Source organism: Rhinatrema bivittatum, chromosome 6 (assembly GCF_901001135.1).
Source record: "Rhinatrema bivittatum chromosome 6, aRhiBiv1.1, whole genome shotgun sequence".
In the NCBI taxonomy this organism is placed as follows: Eukaryota; Metazoa; Chordata; class Amphibia; order Gymnophiona; family Rhinatrematidae; genus Rhinatrema; species Rhinatrema bivittatum.
Window position 1 is genome coordinate 285,349,280 of NC_042620.1, and position 17,596 is coordinate 285,366,875.

At 46.1% G+C, this 17,596-nt stretch overlaps 1 protein-coding gene across 1 annotated transcript in view; it reads left to right on the forward strand.

Moving 5' to 3' along the window:
- Window positions 1-12,035: 12,035 nt before the first annotated feature.
- The window catches only part of LOC115094348, a 188,053-nt gene continuing 182,492 nt past the window's right edge, over window positions 12,036-17,596 (forward strand). The window contains exons 1-3 of the mRNA XM_029607304.1: window positions 12,036-12,160; window positions 12,254-12,371; window positions 12,487-12,651. Of these exons, the coding sequence (XP_029463164.1) occupies window positions 12,628-12,651 (24 nt within the window). The 5' untranslated portion in view covers window positions 12,036-12,160; window positions 12,254-12,371; window positions 12,487-12,627. The remainder of the gene's footprint in view (window positions 12,161-12,253; window positions 12,372-12,486; window positions 12,652-17,596) is intronic.

Sequence of the window (17,596 nt, forward strand, 5' to 3'; positions counted from 1 at the left end):
GTGGCCCGCCTTTGGGAACAACCCATATCGGTACCTCCTGTGAACAGTAAGACGAATGCCGTTTACCAGATCCAACCTATCACTGGTTCTGAGTGCCGCCAGCTCCCCCACCAGTCAGTGATGGTAGAATCCGCCCTGAAGAAGGCAAAGAGGATCGGCATCCATGCCTTGAGGTGCCCCCCACTGCAGGCAAGAGCATAGGGCCCTTGATGCCCTGGGTCACCGTATTTTTCAGGGTGCAATGTTGACAGCCTGCATTGCTTGTTACCAGCTGTACATGGGTCAGTACTCCAGAAACCTTTAGAAACAGGCCCAGGAGTTTAGTGAGCGCCTGCCGTTACAATTCCAGGAGGAATTCCAAAAGGTCGTTCAACAGGACCTTGAGTGCACGAAGTCCGCTCTGCCTATGATGTCTTTGAGACAGCTATGAGCACTGCTGCGGCAGGCATCAGGTCTCAGCGGATCACATGGCTGCACACCTCTGATTTTCGCCCTGAAGTCCAGAACTGCCTGGCTGATTTGCCATGTTCAGGGGACAATCTGTTTGGTGACAGAATTAAAGAGACGGTGGCACAACTGAAGGACTATCAGGAGACCCTTCAGCAATTGTTAATCACTACCTTTGACACCCAGCCACCCAAGAAGCCCCCTCGGAAATACCCGAAGTGGCCTTTTTATCGGCCTCGCAAATACTGCCCACCAGCACCAAGTTCCAGGGCCCAAAGCCCTCCTGCCGGACGAGGCCGAGACAGCCTCAAACCCCACGAACAACTATAGTCTGCCGCAGAACCCCACCATGGGGTTTTGACTGGCAGTCAGGGAGCATGAGCCAACCTCCTCCACAGGGTCAGCTCCAGCTGTTCACAGATCGATGGACCTCCGATTACATGGGACCTTTGGGTCCTGTCTATCAAGCATCAGGGTTACCAGTTGCACTTCCAGTGACTTCCACCCCGCTCACCTCCGTATCCCCAATAGAGATCAACAGGGGATTTGCAGATACTTCAGATAGAGCTCTCCGCCTGTGTACTGGCTCAAGCGGTCGAACCCATTCTGCCCAGCCAGCAGGGAGAGGGGTTCTATTCCAGATATTTTCTAATCCCCAAGAAACGGGTGGCCCCCAACCCATTCTGGACTTGAGCGCCTTAAACCGTTTTTTGGTGAAGGAAAAGTTCAAAATGGTTTTGCTGGGTACATTGCACCCCCTTCTCAAAGCAGGAGACTGGCATGTTCCCTCGATCTAAAAGATGCATATGCCCATCTACCCATCTTTCAGAGGGATAGGCAGTACCTACAATTCCTAGTCGACAGGAACCATTATCAGTATCGAGTTCTGCCCTTTGGCCTGGCATTTGCGCCCCATGTCTTCACCAAATGTTGGCAGTTTCGGAGCCAATCTTCGAAGGCGGGGGATTCATGTTTTCCCATACCTCAATGATTGGCTTATCGAGCAACTCCCGACAGGGCACAGGATGCCATGTGCATAATGATCCGAATTCTGAAGACCATGGGATTCCTGATCAACTACCCAAAATCTCAACTCCAGCCCTCATTACAACTGGACTTCATTGGAGCTCGACTGGACACAGTCCAGATGATAGCTTTTCTGCCTTGAGATAGGGCAGAGAACCTCATGGCTCTCACTCGACAGATCTCAGACTGCTCACATGTCTCGGCACACCAATTCCTTTGCTTGTTGGGCCACATGGCAGTGACGGTGCATGTCACCCCTCCCTGGCTCGGCTGCACATGCGCGGAGTCCAGTGGCCGTTGCATTCCCAGTGGTGTCAGGCTACTCAGGACTTCTGGTCACGACACTGTTGCAGCAGTCTCTCCAGTAGTGGGCAACCCCCTCAAATCTGGAGCAGGGATGCCCCTTTTGGAGCCCTCAATCTCAGGCTACCCTCACCACTGACGCATCCCAGGCGGAGTGGAGAGCCCATGTTGTGGGCCTCCACACCCAAGGGCTTTAGTCTGCACATGAATCACAGTTCCAAATTAACCTTTTGGAGCTACAGCTTTCAACACTCAAGATGGTCATTTTGAGTACTTAGTAATGCCCTTCGGCCTGTGCAACGCACCCGCTGTGTTCCAGAACATGATGAATGACATTCTGCGGGATTTTTTGTACAAGTGTGTCGAGGTGTACCTAGATGTCATCCTGATATTTTCTCAGAATTTGTCTAAGCATCTAGAAGACGTCAAGCAAGTTCTACTAAGACTCCGAAAACACCGACTCTACGACAAACTATCCAAGTGCGAATTCCTTAAAGACTCCGTGCCTTTTCTTGGCTACATTGTGTCTAAAGATGGCTTCCAGATGGATCCCCAAAAATTAGAAAGTATCAAGAATTGGTCCTAACCTATCAGCCTAAAGGCCCTGAGACGATTTCTGGGGTTCACCAACTATTATAGAATCTTTATAAAGAACTACTCTTCTTTAACCATGCCATGACCCGGAAAGGGGCCAATGCTTCTAAATGGTCTGCGGAGGCCATTTCTGTGTTCGAAGATTTAAAGACTGCCTTTTCCACGGAACCATGCCTGCGTCATCCGGACCCCAACATGCCATTCATCGTGGAGGTCGATGCCTCTGACATTGGTGTGGGGGCTGTTCTAAGCCAGACTGGAGATTCCAAGTCGTTACGTCCCTGCTCTTTCTTCTCACAACGTTTCTCTCTGGCAGAGAAGAATTATGGGATCGGTGACAAAGAGCTCCTGGCTATTAAGTTGGCATTCGAGGAATGGCGACCTTGGCTTGAAGGCGCTCAACATCAAATTACCGTGTTTACGGACCATAAGAATCTAGAGTATCTCTGCCATGTGCAACGTCTTAATCACAGACAAGCTAGATGGTCCTTATTTTTCAACCGCTTTGACTTCGTGCTCAAATATCGCCCCGGAGACAAGAATACTAGAGCTGATGCGCTTTCAGGCTCCTTTCTCTCGGAGGATATTCCAGAGGAGCCGCAGCACATAATTGATCCGAAGAACGTCGTCTTAGCGGCTACTCATTCTGTGCCCGCTGGTAAAACCATCGTGCCAAAGCATCTCAGAAAGAAAGTGCTCCATTGAGCACATGATTCCAAGCTGGCTGGCCATCCTGGGCAACGCAGTACCCTGCTAAAGCTACAGAAGTATTATTGGTGGCCAACTATCAAGGAAGACCCTCTCTCCTATGTGGCATCATGTACCAACTGTGCCAAGCACAAACCTACTTCTGGCCAACCGTGGGATTGCTGCAACAGCTTCCAGCTCCAGAACAGCCCTGGATGCATATCGCTACTGATTTTGTAGTTGATCTTCCCCTTTCTGGAGGTATGAATACCATCTGGGTCACAGTCGACTGCTTCAGCAAGATGGCCCACTTCGTGGCACTACCTGGCTTGCCCTCAGCCTCAGAACTTGCGAAGCTCTTCATAATTCATATCTTTTGACTCCACGGCCTACCGAAGCACATAGTCTCGGATCAAGGATCACAGTTCACGGCAAGATTCTGGAAGGCCCTGTGCAAACTTTTTGATATCTCTCTCTAGATTATACATCTGCCTATCATCCTCAATCTAATGGCCAAACAGAACGGATGAACAGGACCCTGAAACAGTTCATTCGGGCCTATGTGAGTTGTCGTCAAAATAATTGGGCCGAACTGTTACCATGGGCTGAATTCGCCATTAACTCTCATCCAGCAACATCAACTGGATCAACACCATTTGAAGTGGTATATAGACATTCTCCATCTCCGCCACTTCCACTGAAGCTCTCAGTGATGTCCCCAGCAGCTCAATCCACTGCTGAAGAAATCCATCAAATATGGACTCAGACGAAAGCAATACTACTCAAAGCGAGTGATCAAGCCAAAAGATTTTACGACGCTCATCATTCCAAAGCGCCTGTCTTTCAACCTGGTGACAAAGTTTGGCTATCCACTAAGCACCTTAGACTGAAGTTACCCTCCTCTCGATTTGCTCCTTGCTACATTGGACCATTCCCTATCCTCCGACGTCTTGGCAATGTTACCTACAGTCTGAAGTTACCACCTGGATTGAATATCCATAACGCTTTTCATGTTTCACTTCTGAAACACTCATCATCAGTGAATTCTCTTCCAAATCTCAGGAACCATCTCCTATTAATGCAGAAGATGACCTAGAATACAAGGTCGAAGTCATTCTTGATGTCCGCAAATGAGGCAAAACCTGGGAATACCTTCTCTCTTGGGAAGGTTTTGGCCCCGAAGATAATTCTTGGGAGCCGCTGGCTAATATCCTTGACAAAGAGATGCTCCATCAGTTTCATCTCTCGCATCCTTAGAAACCAAATCCTGGTACCCGCAGAGGAGACCGCCCTTTGAAGGGGGGTACTGTTGCAACCGTCCCTTTCCGACGGCTTCACTCTGCCTACCTCTCTTTGTTTGCTCCTTCTCATGCTGAGGATGGATGCCTGGCTGCCACGGCATCTGCCTGCCGTTCTCTCCGGCATTCCCAGACCGGCTTGGGCGCTGCCTCCAGCCATACTCTGCTTGTACCATAGGGCGCGCGTGCCACGCAGCCCTTCTTCCTATTTCCTACTTGGCGCGAACCTCCGGGGCATCCCCCCGTGATGACGTCATGCTGCCCGGATATTTAAAGCCTACAATGTTTGCTAGCCTTTGAGTTACAAGGGGGTAATCCTATGGGAATCCTACGGATGGGATTCACTCTTCATACCCAGCTAATCTGCCTCTCCAATCTCTATTGGACTCTCTAACGCTAACGGGGTACCTGCTCCTCGGGGGCCTCACTTGCTTTCCAGGTCGCTATCGGGAAACCGGTACTCGCTCCTCGAGGGCCCATGTTCCCTGACTCGCTGCCTACTCCTACCTTCTCTTCTGCCTGGAAGGATTCGCTAATCTTCAACATCAGTGAGTACTACCATCTTCACCTCAGAGCTGTTCCTTGGAACCAGGCACTCGCTCCTCGAGGGCCTGCCTCCGTTCCAGCCCCAGTGCCATCTCCATGGAACTGCTCCATGAGTACATCATCTGCAAGCCTCCCAGCTCTCAGGGTTCAGATACTCGCTCCTCGAGGGTATGCTCTCCCTACCCTGGGGATCTCCATACTGGGGCCTTGTATATTCTCCACTGTACTCATTCTCTCAGTTCTTTCCACTACAGCACTGCTACCGGAGGAGTCGCTGTTCCAGCCCCTGAGGGATACCAGCCCTGCTGGGCTATTCCAGCTGCTAACTACTGCCACCTCTGGTGGCTTCCTTACACAGTCTAATAAAATATCAAACTCTGTGTTTGTGTGTCCTGAGCTAAGCCTGACCTGTGGCCCCTCATGGGACTCCCCCCCCCCCCCCTTCCCCGTGGGAGTGGTCAGCTGCCACAGTGTCCAAGGGTCCACCCAAACCTCACAGTTTACCACACTCCGGAAGGGATTCCAGGTATCCACCAACCCTCTCTGTGAAGAAAAACTTCCTGACATTGATTCTGAGTCTTCCTCCCTGGAGCTTCAAGTCATGACCCCTAGTTCTACTGATTTTTTTCCAACGTAAAAGGTTTGTTGTTGACCATGGATCATTAAAACCTTTCAAGTATCTGAAAGTCTGCTCCTCCTCACCTCCAGGGTATACATATTTAGGTTCTTCAATCTCTCCTCATAAGTCATTTTATTGAGGCCATCCACCTTTTTGGTCGCCCTTCTGTAGACCGCCCCCATCCTGTCTCTGTCACTTTGGAGATATGGTCTCCAGAACTGAACACAGTACTTCAGGTGAGGCCTCACCAAGGCCCTGTACAAGTGGATCAACACTTCCTTTCTCTTACTAGATATTCCTCTCTCTATGCAGCCCAGCATTTTTCTGGCTTTAGCTATCGCCTTGTCACATTGTTTCGCCGACTTTAGATCGTTAGACACTATCACCCCAAGGTCTCTCTCCTGCTCCGTGCACATCAGCCCTTCACCCCCTATCAAATACAGTTCTTTCGGATTTCCACACCCCATATGCATGAATCTGCACTTCTTGGCATTGAATCTTAGCTGCCATATCTTCGAACACTCTTCCAGCTTCCTTAAATCCCACCTCATTCTCTCCACTCCTTCTGGCGTGTCTACTCTGTTGCAGATCTTAGTATCATCCGCAAAAAGACAAACCTTACCTTCTATCCCGTCTGCAATGTCGCTCACAAAGATATTGAACAGGACCGGTCCCAACACCGATCCTTGTGGCACTTCGCTTAACACCGCGCTCTCTTCAGAGTAAGTTCCAATTACCTTCACACATTTTCCTCTGCCCAACCAGTTTTCAATCCAGGCCACCACCTCGGCACTCACTCCTAAGCTTCTCATTTTATTCACAAGCCTCCTGTGCGGGACCGTATCAAAAGCTTTGCTGAAATCCAAGTAGATGACATCGAGCGCTCTTCCTCGATCTAATTCCCTAGTCATCCAATCAAAAAAGTCAATCAGATTTGTCTGACAAGACCTTCCCCTGGTGAATCCATGCTGCCTCTGGTCCTGCAATTCTTCTGACTGTAGATAGTTCACTATTCTTTCTTTCAGCAGTGACTCCATTATTTTTCCCACCACTGAGGTGAGGCTAACCAGCCTCCTCTCTGCTCCCACTCTTGTGAAGTGGGACCACCACCGCTCTTCTCCAATCACTCAGCACCACTCCCGTTTCTAGTTATCTATTGAATAGGTCACACAGTGGACCCGCCAGCACATCTCTGAGCTCCCTCGGTATCCTGGGATGAACCTCATCAGGCCCCACGGGTTTGTCCACTTTTAGTTTTCCTAAGTCTTCCCATACATTCTCTTCTGTAAACGGAGTTACCTCTACTCCATTCCCTGCCAGTTTCTTGTTAACTAGCAACGGACCATCTCCAGGGTCCTCTTTATGAACACCGAACTGAAGTATTCGTTTAATATTTCTGCCATTTCTTTGTCTCTCTCCACACATTGATCCTTTTCATCTTTCAATTTCACTATATCACTATGAAATTTTCTCCTTTCTCTGATGTATCTGAAAAGCGTTTTGTCACCTCGCTTTACCTCTTTGGCAATCCTTTCTTCCGCTTGACTTTTTGCTGTCTTGATTACTTTCTTTGTCTCCCTCAGTTCCACCAGATATTCTTCCTTGTGCTCTTCCCTTTGGGATCCTTTATATTTCTTGAACACTGTTCTTTTAGCTTTTATTTTGTCAGCCACCTCCTTTGAGAACCAGATAGGTTTCATTTTTCTCTTGTTTTTTTTTTTACTTTTCTAACATATAGATTAGTTGCCTTGGTAATTGCTCCTTTTAGTTTGGTCCATTTTTGTTCCACATCTCTCTTGTTCTCCCAGCCTTCTAGTTCTTCCTCCAGGTACTTCCCCATTTCAACAAAGTCTGTGTTTTTGAACTGCAAAACTCGGGTCTTCGTGCTTCTTCTCTGTATCCTATTTGTGATATGAAACCATACCGTTTGATGATCACTGGTGCTGAGGTGGGCACCCACCTGGACATTAGAGACATTATCTCTGTTAGTGAGCACTATATTGAGTATAGCTCCCTCCCTCGTGGGTTCCATTACCAATTGTTTGAACAGAGCCCCTTGCAGGGCATCCACTATCTCTCTACTACTGTTAGATTCTGCAGAAGAGATTCTCCAGTCTACATCCGGCAGAATAAAATCTCCAACAATCACCACTTCTCCCTTCTTTCCCATCTTTTGGATGTCTTCAACCAGATCTCTGTCAAACTCTTCCATTTGATTTGGAGGCCTGTAAACCACTCCAATAAAAATGGATGCCCCGTCATCTTTTTTTTTTAGGTCGGCCCATAGTGCTTCTTCTTTGCCCCATCTTCCTTGCAGCTCTGATGCTTGGATATTGTTTCTGACATAAAGAGCCACTCCTCCCCCTTTTCTGTCCTCTCTTAACAAGTTATAGCCCGGTATTGCCGTATCCCAATCATGAGATTCCGTGAACCATGTCTCCGTGTCAGCAACAACATCCAAGTCCGCCTCCACCATTAGGGCTTGCAGACCTGGGATTTTATTGCCCAAACTATGAGCATTTGTGCTCATAGCTTTCCAGCTTTTCTCATTCAGGTTACTGCTTTTCTTGGACTTCTTTTGTGACTTATTTAGTTGAGTTTTGTTATCCACTTCACCCTTTTCCATTGCATTTGTATTTGGTGGGTGGCATTCTAATTTCTTTCTGCCACCTCTGGCATCTAGTTTAAATGCCTTATGACATAGGATTTGAATTTATCTCTTAGGATCCTTTTTCCTGCCACAGACAGATGTAAGCCATCTTTGACAAAGAGCTTTTTACTGTTCCATACATGGCCCCAGAGATATATAGAGATAGATATAGATGGTGATACATTTATATTGGACTACCTTCATACATTTCTTGACTAGCTTTCTTTTTCAGGTCAAAATTCAAATGAGCAAAAAATGACATTACCAGGAAATATAATGTGTCTGTCAAAAGTGAATCATAAAAGGCATTCCATTGATAGCGGGAAGGGGTGAGAAGCATGATCAGAAGGTGACAATATAATTTTATGGCTCATAATGTTAAATTCTTTATTGTCAGTTCCAAATTGTCTGATCATTTTGACTTCAAAAGTCTTGCTTTCCTGAATGGTTTTAAATTTTCGTTTGATTATCTTGATAAAGTCATTGATGTAGTGACATAATTCCAAAAAGTGCTCCCACATGGAATTGTCGGCCTGAGGTTTTTGATCTTGAACCTGTGTTCAAGATCAAGTGCCTTTAATGTTTGGCCTATCTCACCAACATAGCATGCTTCTTTACATTTTCTGTATTGAAAAATATATACTACATTAGAAGAAGACCGCGAATAGGATCCCCTTATGTTGAATGTTCTACCCAATTTAAAGGGGACAGGACCTATCTCCAGTCTCTCATGCCCTACTGATGCCATACTTTAATGGTGCCAGCTGACCCATGGTTGGTACCATTATGAAGTATGGCACTAGATTTAGGTCCTGTCCCCTTTGAATCAGAAAAAAACATGGGTGGGGCAGGAGTAACTGGAGATTGTTCCTGTCTCCTTTGAATCAAGCTTGGTGGGGAGGGGAATAAGGCTCAACCCAGTGGAATGCTTTTTTTTTTTAAAAGTGTGGGTGGCAAGATTAATTGGTAATGGTGGGGGGGGGGGGGGTGGAATATACTAATTTCATTTTAGTGTGTGCTATGTGAGATGAGGATATCCACTTAAGATCTGTAAAAAAGTTGGCAAGCATATCTGCCACTGGACCCTTTTGAGACAGGCACCACCAACTTTGAAATGGGGTGTGTCATGGACCACCAACTGCATGCACACTAAGAGAGTGGCAGCCGTGAAGAGGAAGAGGGCTGGGAGGCTGCTGGTGAACCCCATCTTGCTGGCAGCCGAGAACAGGAAGAGGCCTGGGAAGGAACCGGCAGACCCCATTTTGCTGGTGGCCGAAGAAAGAAGAGGTCTAGGAGGCCACTGGTGGCTGAAAAGAGTAGTAGTTTTGGGTAGCTACTGGTGGCCAAGAAGATGAAGAAGCCCTTTCTCCTGCTTCTCTGTGTATTGGCCTTCAAACCATGTGCAGCCAGTATGTACTCTGTGCTGATCTCATGCATTGTACGAGCAGCATAGAGGAAGTGCTAGCCCTGTGAGTTTTGAATAGCGTGGGGCAAGTACATGAGGAGCAACAGGAGAATGGGTTCCTTCCTCTTCTTTGGCACTTCAAAGCAGATTACATTCAGGTACTGTAGGTATTTCTCTAGCCCCAGAGGGCCTACAATCTAATTTTATACCTGAGACAATGGAGAGTAAATTGAGTAGCCCAAGGACACAAGGAGTAATAGCAGGATTTGAACCCTGGTTTGGAGCCTGCTGCTCTACCCACTAGGCTACTCCTCCACAGCTTGTGTGGCAATATGAAGCTGTGTGAGAGAGAATGTGTGTGTCTGTGGGGGGAGGGGGGATTGGGAGCCTGCATGTGAGACACAGCATGTGAGAGTGAAAGCTTGTGTGTGTGTGAGAAAGTGGCAGCCTGCATGTGAAAGTGAGAGCCTGTGTGTGTGTGTATGTATGTATGGGAGTGGGAACCTACATGTGAGAGCATGTGTCTGTGTGTGAGAAAGCATGTAAGAGAGCCTATGTCTGAGGGGGAATGGGAGCCTGTGCGGGAGACAGCATGTGAGAAAGAGAGCCTGTGTGTGTGTTTGTGAGAATGGGAACCTGTGTGTGGGAGCGAGAGCCTATATGTGAATTAGAGCACGTAAGAGTGAGAGCTTGCGTATGAGACAGCATGTGAGAGTGAGAGCCATTATGTGAGAGAGAGCATATGAGTGGGAGCTTGTGTGTACATGAGAGAGCATGCAAGAATGGGATCCTGTGTGAGAGAAGGCTTATGTGTGAGAGTACGCATGTGAGAGAGAGCCTGTGCATGTGTGTATGGAGGAAGGAATAAGAAAAAGACAGACAAGGGGAAAAAAGAGACTGGGACCTACTGATTAGAAAGATAAGATCAGACAACAAAGATAAAAAAATATATATTTTGCCTTTCAGCAATTGGAATATACCATCTTTGGGAATGTGCATTTCTTATATATTTGTATTTTGCTTTTTCTTCAGTATTCGAGAGTTCACAGAGTTTGGTTTTGATTGCACATTTCTGTTTCTAATTTGTAGTCTCTTATTCTGCATTAGGTAAGGGTCTGTCTGTGATGTGCATGTGTGACAGAGGTGCAGTATTTTGACTAGAATGTAGTTTCTCTACAGGGATTTGTAGCAGTCTGGCTTGTTCTGTTTGCCAAGTAGGTAGTGTATTAGTGTTCTAGGGCCTGGTGTGTCACATACAGGCTGTCACAGGCAGGCGCATCAGAGAGAGAGTCTGTATGTGTGAAAAAGAGGGAGTGTGTGTGAGAGGATTGGTATGTATATGAGAGGAAATGTGTTTGTGTGTGTGTGAATGAGAGAGAAAAGAGAGAGTTTGTGTGACCCTATCTCCCCAATCTACGATAATCGGAGCGGCCTCGGAGGGAACTTTTTTTCTGGCCCCTCCCCCCCCTCTAACTAAATCCCCGCCCTACCTTTGTTCAGAAAGTTATGCCTGCCCGCGCGCCATTCCCTGGCCCGGGGGCTGGTATGGAGGCCTCGGCCATGCCCCCAGAACGCCCCCGGGCTGGCACCACGCCCACGGCCCCACCCACAATGCCCCCAAATGCCGCGCCACCCCCGACACGCCCCAAGCAAAGCCCCGGGACTTACGCGCGTCCCGGGGCTTTGCGTGCGCCGGCGGCCTATGCAACATAGGCATGCCGGCACGCAGGGCTTTTAAAATCTGCCCCTCAATGAATTTCATTTGCATGCAGGAAAATGGTTTTGAATGTTCATGCAGAAAATATTTTTTTCATTCACATAGTTTATTGTAACTTCTGTTAGCAGATTAGTTGATTATTTTAAGGGATGGCTTTAGCTAATTTTCCCTCTAAGGATTTGGTTGCTGTGAACATAAAATTGATAGGCTTTTTGCATCAACAAAAGTAGTGCTCACAAGGTAATGTAGGAGGGTGGACTGTGTTCTAGGCCGGGCACCTGACAGCAGCAAATTGTATGGTGCACCACCATTAGCCATCATCCTAAGCCCCAGTGCCCATTGCCAAACAGGATTCAACCTCCTGCAAAAAATACAAAATATAATCCCGGTTTTGGTAACATTGGGGTTTATTTGCTAAGCATTTTCCCCACAGACACTAAATATAACACATTTACTCAATAGTTCCCCTAATTGACAAATAAGGACAATTTGGTCTACCCCACTCAAGGCAGCGCTATGTTTCCTAAATTCCAGAGAGTGGGAGAGAATCCCCCTCCCATGTTAGCATCCAGCTGGAAGTCTGTAGAACACATTTAAAATAACTTGAACCTAGTTTAGGCTGAACTGGTGGGAGGACTGACTGGGGCCTTTACTGCTATTATTGCAGTCTCACAGCCTGTCAGCAGCCCCCTCCCATCCTGGCGGACACACAGACAGGAAGTGACGTAACTGGTATAGTGGGGAGGGGGAGAGAGAGCACGGAGCTCTCGATCAAACTCGTCCAGAAGAGCCCGATTTTTTTTTTTCTATTAAAACCCCTGCACCCATTGTTTAAGAAAAACAAAGCCAGTTCTTCAGGAGCTGCAAGGTGAGCGGTCGCTGCTGGACAGGGGGGACTCCAGCTGGCCGTTTATAAGCTTGCATTGCCGCTTTGACAGTGCGCCTTTCCTTTTCCCTCCAGAGATGCCACCCTGCGAGAGCTTTGCACCGGTGGGGACCCCGGCGGCTTGGCCTTCCGAGTGCTCCAGCCAAATCACCCAAGTGGCAGGAACGGACTGAAGAGTGTGTGGCGCTCCTATGTGGGCAGACTTTATTATTGTTTGTGTGTGTGTGATTCCTGGTTCTTTTGTCATGCCCAGCGAGGGAGGTGCATGCTGAGGGCCGTGAACTTGCATATCATTTGTTTCTTTGCAGGCTGCTGAGGAGGGAGCTGTGTGTGGCCTCTGCTGGTGTCTTGGCCCCCCTCTCGCTTTTCTCCGCACTCAACCTCACCTGGGTGGCAGGGGAAGCCTTCAGCCTGCGACTGGGTACCTGCATGGAAAGGCAGAAGGAAACATGTCTCAGAAACGATCTGCGCAGGTACAGTCTTCTGCAGCTTTAAACTGAATGAAGTAGCAGCTTCCATACAGTCATGCTCGTCATCTTTTGGTTTTTCTTTTAACTTTTTATAAACAAGTTAATTGCATATAACAGCAAGGTCTCTCCAGGCTCTCCAATTTCTATATCTACTCCAATCAGTAGTACTGGCTCTTTGTAATCTACGGCTTTTATCTTCGTTTCCCCATCACGAAGGATCTGCTGTGCCTATCCCATTCTCTCTTGAATTGTACAGCACTTTGCACCCATCACCTCCACGTAAATACTCTCTTCTATAAATCTACCACCACTTCTGCAAAAAAGAGAAAAAAAAATTGCTTGTGTTTTACTTCTGCCCTTTTTCAGCTTCTTAAGCTCACCTTGTTACATCACTCCTTTCCCACTAAACCGTACTTGCTTTCTGTCAGTCACATCCACCTTCCTCCACTTAAATAATGTTCTCAACTGGTACTCAAGGATCACACAGGCAATCTGGTTTTTAGAATATCCACAATTAATATATATATGAGATATATCCACAAGCACTGTCTCCATTGTATGCACATATGTATTAGGCGTATTCATTGTGGATATCCTGAAAACCAAAACTGCTCTGGTGGTCTTTGAGGACTGTGTTGAGAACCACTGCTTTTAAAAGGATTGGATAGCTCATGGCATTGGCACAGAAGTAACGGAGACTTTCATCTCTAGGACTGGATGGCTTAGGGAACTGGTACAGATATGTGATGGGGCATTGTGTGTTTGAGAGTAGGGGGAATAATGCCCAACTATTCCCTGTATTATGCCTGTTTTTGTTGTGGAGCAGTGTATGTAGTAAGCTTGAATTGTTGCTGCCCATGTTGAATGTTATGTGACAGGATAGTGAATGAAGGAAGTTTTTGCTCTGCTTCTCCCCCTGTTGCCTTTACATTGCTAGTGCCCGTGTTGTATCTGTTCTGTGACTGGGCAGTAAGGAAGTGCAGGTCAAAAAATGTATTTGGATTTTTTATTTTTTTCCATTTGTTTAATGTTTATTTTAGTTCAGCTAATTTGCCAAAACAAAATAAACATAAAAACACCACAAAATAAACCAAAACAGGACCTTCCTAGGGCCCTTTGCCCCTTCCATCCCCCAAGAAACCTGCAGGTCCTGAGCCTACCCAGGTAGGCCTCCCCTGGCCCATCTACCCCTCTCAGCCTGCTGGGGACCTCTGGCTCCCACTTACCCTTTCCATGGAGGTCCTGTAGTAATAAAATAAATAAATAAATAAATAAAAGGGCAGGAGTGATACATGCTTTCTTCTGCCTTGCTGCAATCTTTTAAAATCTGGAGCTGGCCAGCCCTGAGATTGATGTCAAAATGGTCCCAGTCTTGGGGCTGCCAGCACCATTTTGTTGTATAGTAATGAAAGCAGAAAAAGACCAAGCAGTTTTCTTAGGGTAGTAACTGCCATTCCGTGCAGGTTACCCTCATGTTTCTGTACTGGTTACCACCAAGTCTTATGTCAAGGATAGTAATATTTACTGTCAAACCCATAACAAAATTAATGCTAATATTTTTTTTTAATAGGGTGAGCAGCCTTCTTGATAATTCAGGCAATGCTGCTTGAACACTTTTTGCTTTTGGACTTGGCCAAGATGCAGTCCTGTGACTTTTCCCTAATATCTACATATCAGTACCCCAGATCATAAAAGTTAGGGCCCAGCATTGGCTGTCATCTGAATCCAATTCCTACTTTTTACCCATCGAAACAGAGTAATGTTGCAGTTGCATCAAAATCATCAAGGCTAATTGGTTGAGGTTAGTAGTCCCCATACTTTGTTAAGGGTAGTAATGCTGCTCCGTGCAGGTTACCACCATGTACCTTTTTTTTTTTTTTTTTCCCTTCATTTCCAACATCTAGCGGTTAGGGATCCACAGTGTTTATCCCATGCCCTTTTGAATTTATTTTCGTCTTGACCACCTCCTCTGGAAGGGCATTCCAGGCATCCACCACCCTCTGTAAAGATGTATTTCCTGATGTTTGTTCTGAGGAGTCCCCGTCCGTCCGTCTCCAGGAGTTTCATTTTGTGATTCCTAGTTTTACAAGTTCCATTTCAATGGAAAAGGTTTGAAGTTTGTGCATCATTAAAACTTTCAGGTATCTGAAGGTCTGTATCGTATCTCCCCTGCACTTCCTCTCTTCCAGGGTATGCATATTCAGATCCTTCAGCCTCTCCTCATATCGGTGTGAGGTCTGTATCCTTCCGATGCACAACCCACACAGTTTTAGTCACCCTTCTCTGGACCTCCTCCATCCTGTCTATATCCTTTCTGAGATATGGGCTGCAGAACTTAAAAAAAAAAAAAAAGGGGCGTGTCAAGATGGCGGCGTGAACGGACGTGTTGGTTCCTGCTCCTCTTTACATTACCTTTCAGACCCGTTTGCTCGGGAGTTTCTTTTTACAAAAATGCCGCACAAACGAAAGGGCAAGGTTCGCGTCTACCCAGCTGAACCAGGCCCTTGCACGGAGCAGAGTTTGATAACCCAATACGCCATTCCAATACTACCTACACCGGCGGGGTTAAGCCCCATTGATGGGGTAGGAGGAGGGAACCTACTTCTGTCTGGGGATGTTACACTGTCCCCGCCGGACCCCAGACCTCCTCCGATGGCTTCCTCACCGGGGACTTCGGGCGATGTTCAGGCAAGAGGCGGGACACCCGCTGAAGGCCCTGAATACGCTGGGACCGCCGTTGTATACCCGGAAGTGCCTGTGGTGTTAGGAAACCTGTTACCCCGAGAACACGCGAGCGGAGGACCGATTGGAAGCCCTGGGAACCTTGTCGTGGAAGAAGGGGAACATGGAGACCTCCCTGGAACATCTAATAGGCAAATGGAGGATTTTACGAAACCGGAGGTGGTGACGATGGACTCGTTATGGGAGTTCATGGCAGGTATGTCAAAACTCCTACGAGAACAAGCTAATCGTGTTGCAAATGTTGAAAAGAAATTGGATTTAATAAGAAAAGAAGATTGTACGACCATGCAACAACAATTACAAACGGTGACAGAAATAAAGCAAGACTTAAAGAGCGTTCAGGAAGCCACTGGTGGTCTTACTCGTGAAAATACCTCTTTATCACGTAGATTGGAAACAGTTGAAAATTATTTAAGGCATCTGAATATTAGAATTTTGAACTTTCCGAAGATAATGGGAGAAATTCCTTTACTAACATTGAGAAGATATTTGAAAGATGTCTTAAGGATTGAAGAAGAAAAGATTCCTGCCTTCAAAAAGATAAATTTTCTTGTTCAGAGAATGGCTTCAACTCCTCAGAGAGGGGAAGCTGATTCACTTTTTCCTAATTTGACTCATTATTTGGAAAATTCTGTATTGGAGGTGGTAGATAAACAATACTGCTCTCTCATGTTATTCAGAGGTAGATTTTTCCCTAATAATGAAAGCATATTTTAAAAAATCTGAATGCTCTATTTCATGATCAGAAAGTGCGTCTGTTTCCAGATCTAGCTAGACCAACACAAATCAGACGTAAAGAATTCTTAGCTCTGAAATCTGAAGTAACAGCAATAGGTGCAAAGTTTACACTTCGTTATCCATGCCATTGTATTATTAAATGGTCTAACAACACCTTTATCTTTTTTATTCCTGAGCATTTAAAGCAGTTCTTGGAAGGAAGAAGACATAGCAATGCAAATGATAATACTGGGGCATAAAATGATATTGATGTATTGAGCCGTCTAGCTACTTTGTTCTTGAATGGATATGTTATAATTCCTCTAATAATAGAATATACTCCCCCCACAAATTTCTTATTATGATGTAATAGTAAGAAATAGGAGTATAAGCATAATATATGACTGTATTCCTAATATTTCAAGTTTTTCTTTATTACTTAAAAATATTTCTTTTACTATTGCACCGAATGTCTAACAAAGTTGGTTCTTTGTAATTATTATTGTAAAATTGCATAAATAAATAATAATAAAAAAAAAAAAAGTGCTCCAGGTGAGGCCTCGCCAAGGACCTGTACAAGGCATTATCTCCTTTTTCTTACTGGTTATTCCTCTCTCTATGCTGCCCTACATTCTTCTGGCTTTGGTTATTGCCTTGTCACATTGCTTTGCTGCCTTCAGATCGCTAGACACTATCACCCCAAGGTCCCTCTCCCAGTCCATGCACATTTATTCTTTCACACCCCCATCACATACAGCTCTTTTGGATTACCACATCCCAGATGCCAAATCTTAAGCCACTTTTCAAGCTTTCTTAAATAACTTTTAATTCTTTCCATTCCTTCAGGCGTGTCCACTCTGTTGCAGATCTTAGTATCATCTGCAAACAGGCAAACTTTATCTTCTATCCCTTCCGCAAAGTCACTCACAAAGATATTGAACATAGCAGATCCAAAACCACTTAACACCACTCTCTCTTCAGAGCAGGTTCCATATTACATGCTATCTCCTTTCAGTCAACCAGTTGTAATCCACTTTACCACCTTGGTGCCTACTCCCAAGTTTCTCATTTTATTCACAAGCTGCCTCTGTGGGATTGCATCAAAAGCTTTGCTGAAATCAAAGTAAATCACACATCCAGTTCTCTAGTCACCCCAATCAAAAAAAATCAATCAGATTTGTCGTAACAGGACCTTCCCCTGGTGAATCCATGCTGGCTCGGATCCAGCAATCCACTGGATTGTAGATAGTTCACTATTCTTTCCAGTTGTATATTTGTAAATGTCCCTTTTTTGGTTTGGATGCACTGTTTGAGATTAATTCATAACCCTACTAGGCAGTGTGTGCTGGAATCTCGCACTTCTGCTTCCTATACAGTACAGCGTCTGTTCTATGATGGGGGCAGTGTTCTTGGGAAGCTTGCATGGCTATTGCCTGTGCTGCTGCATCTGGTCGGTGGATACACGGCAGATTTTAGTTTGTACTGCTGT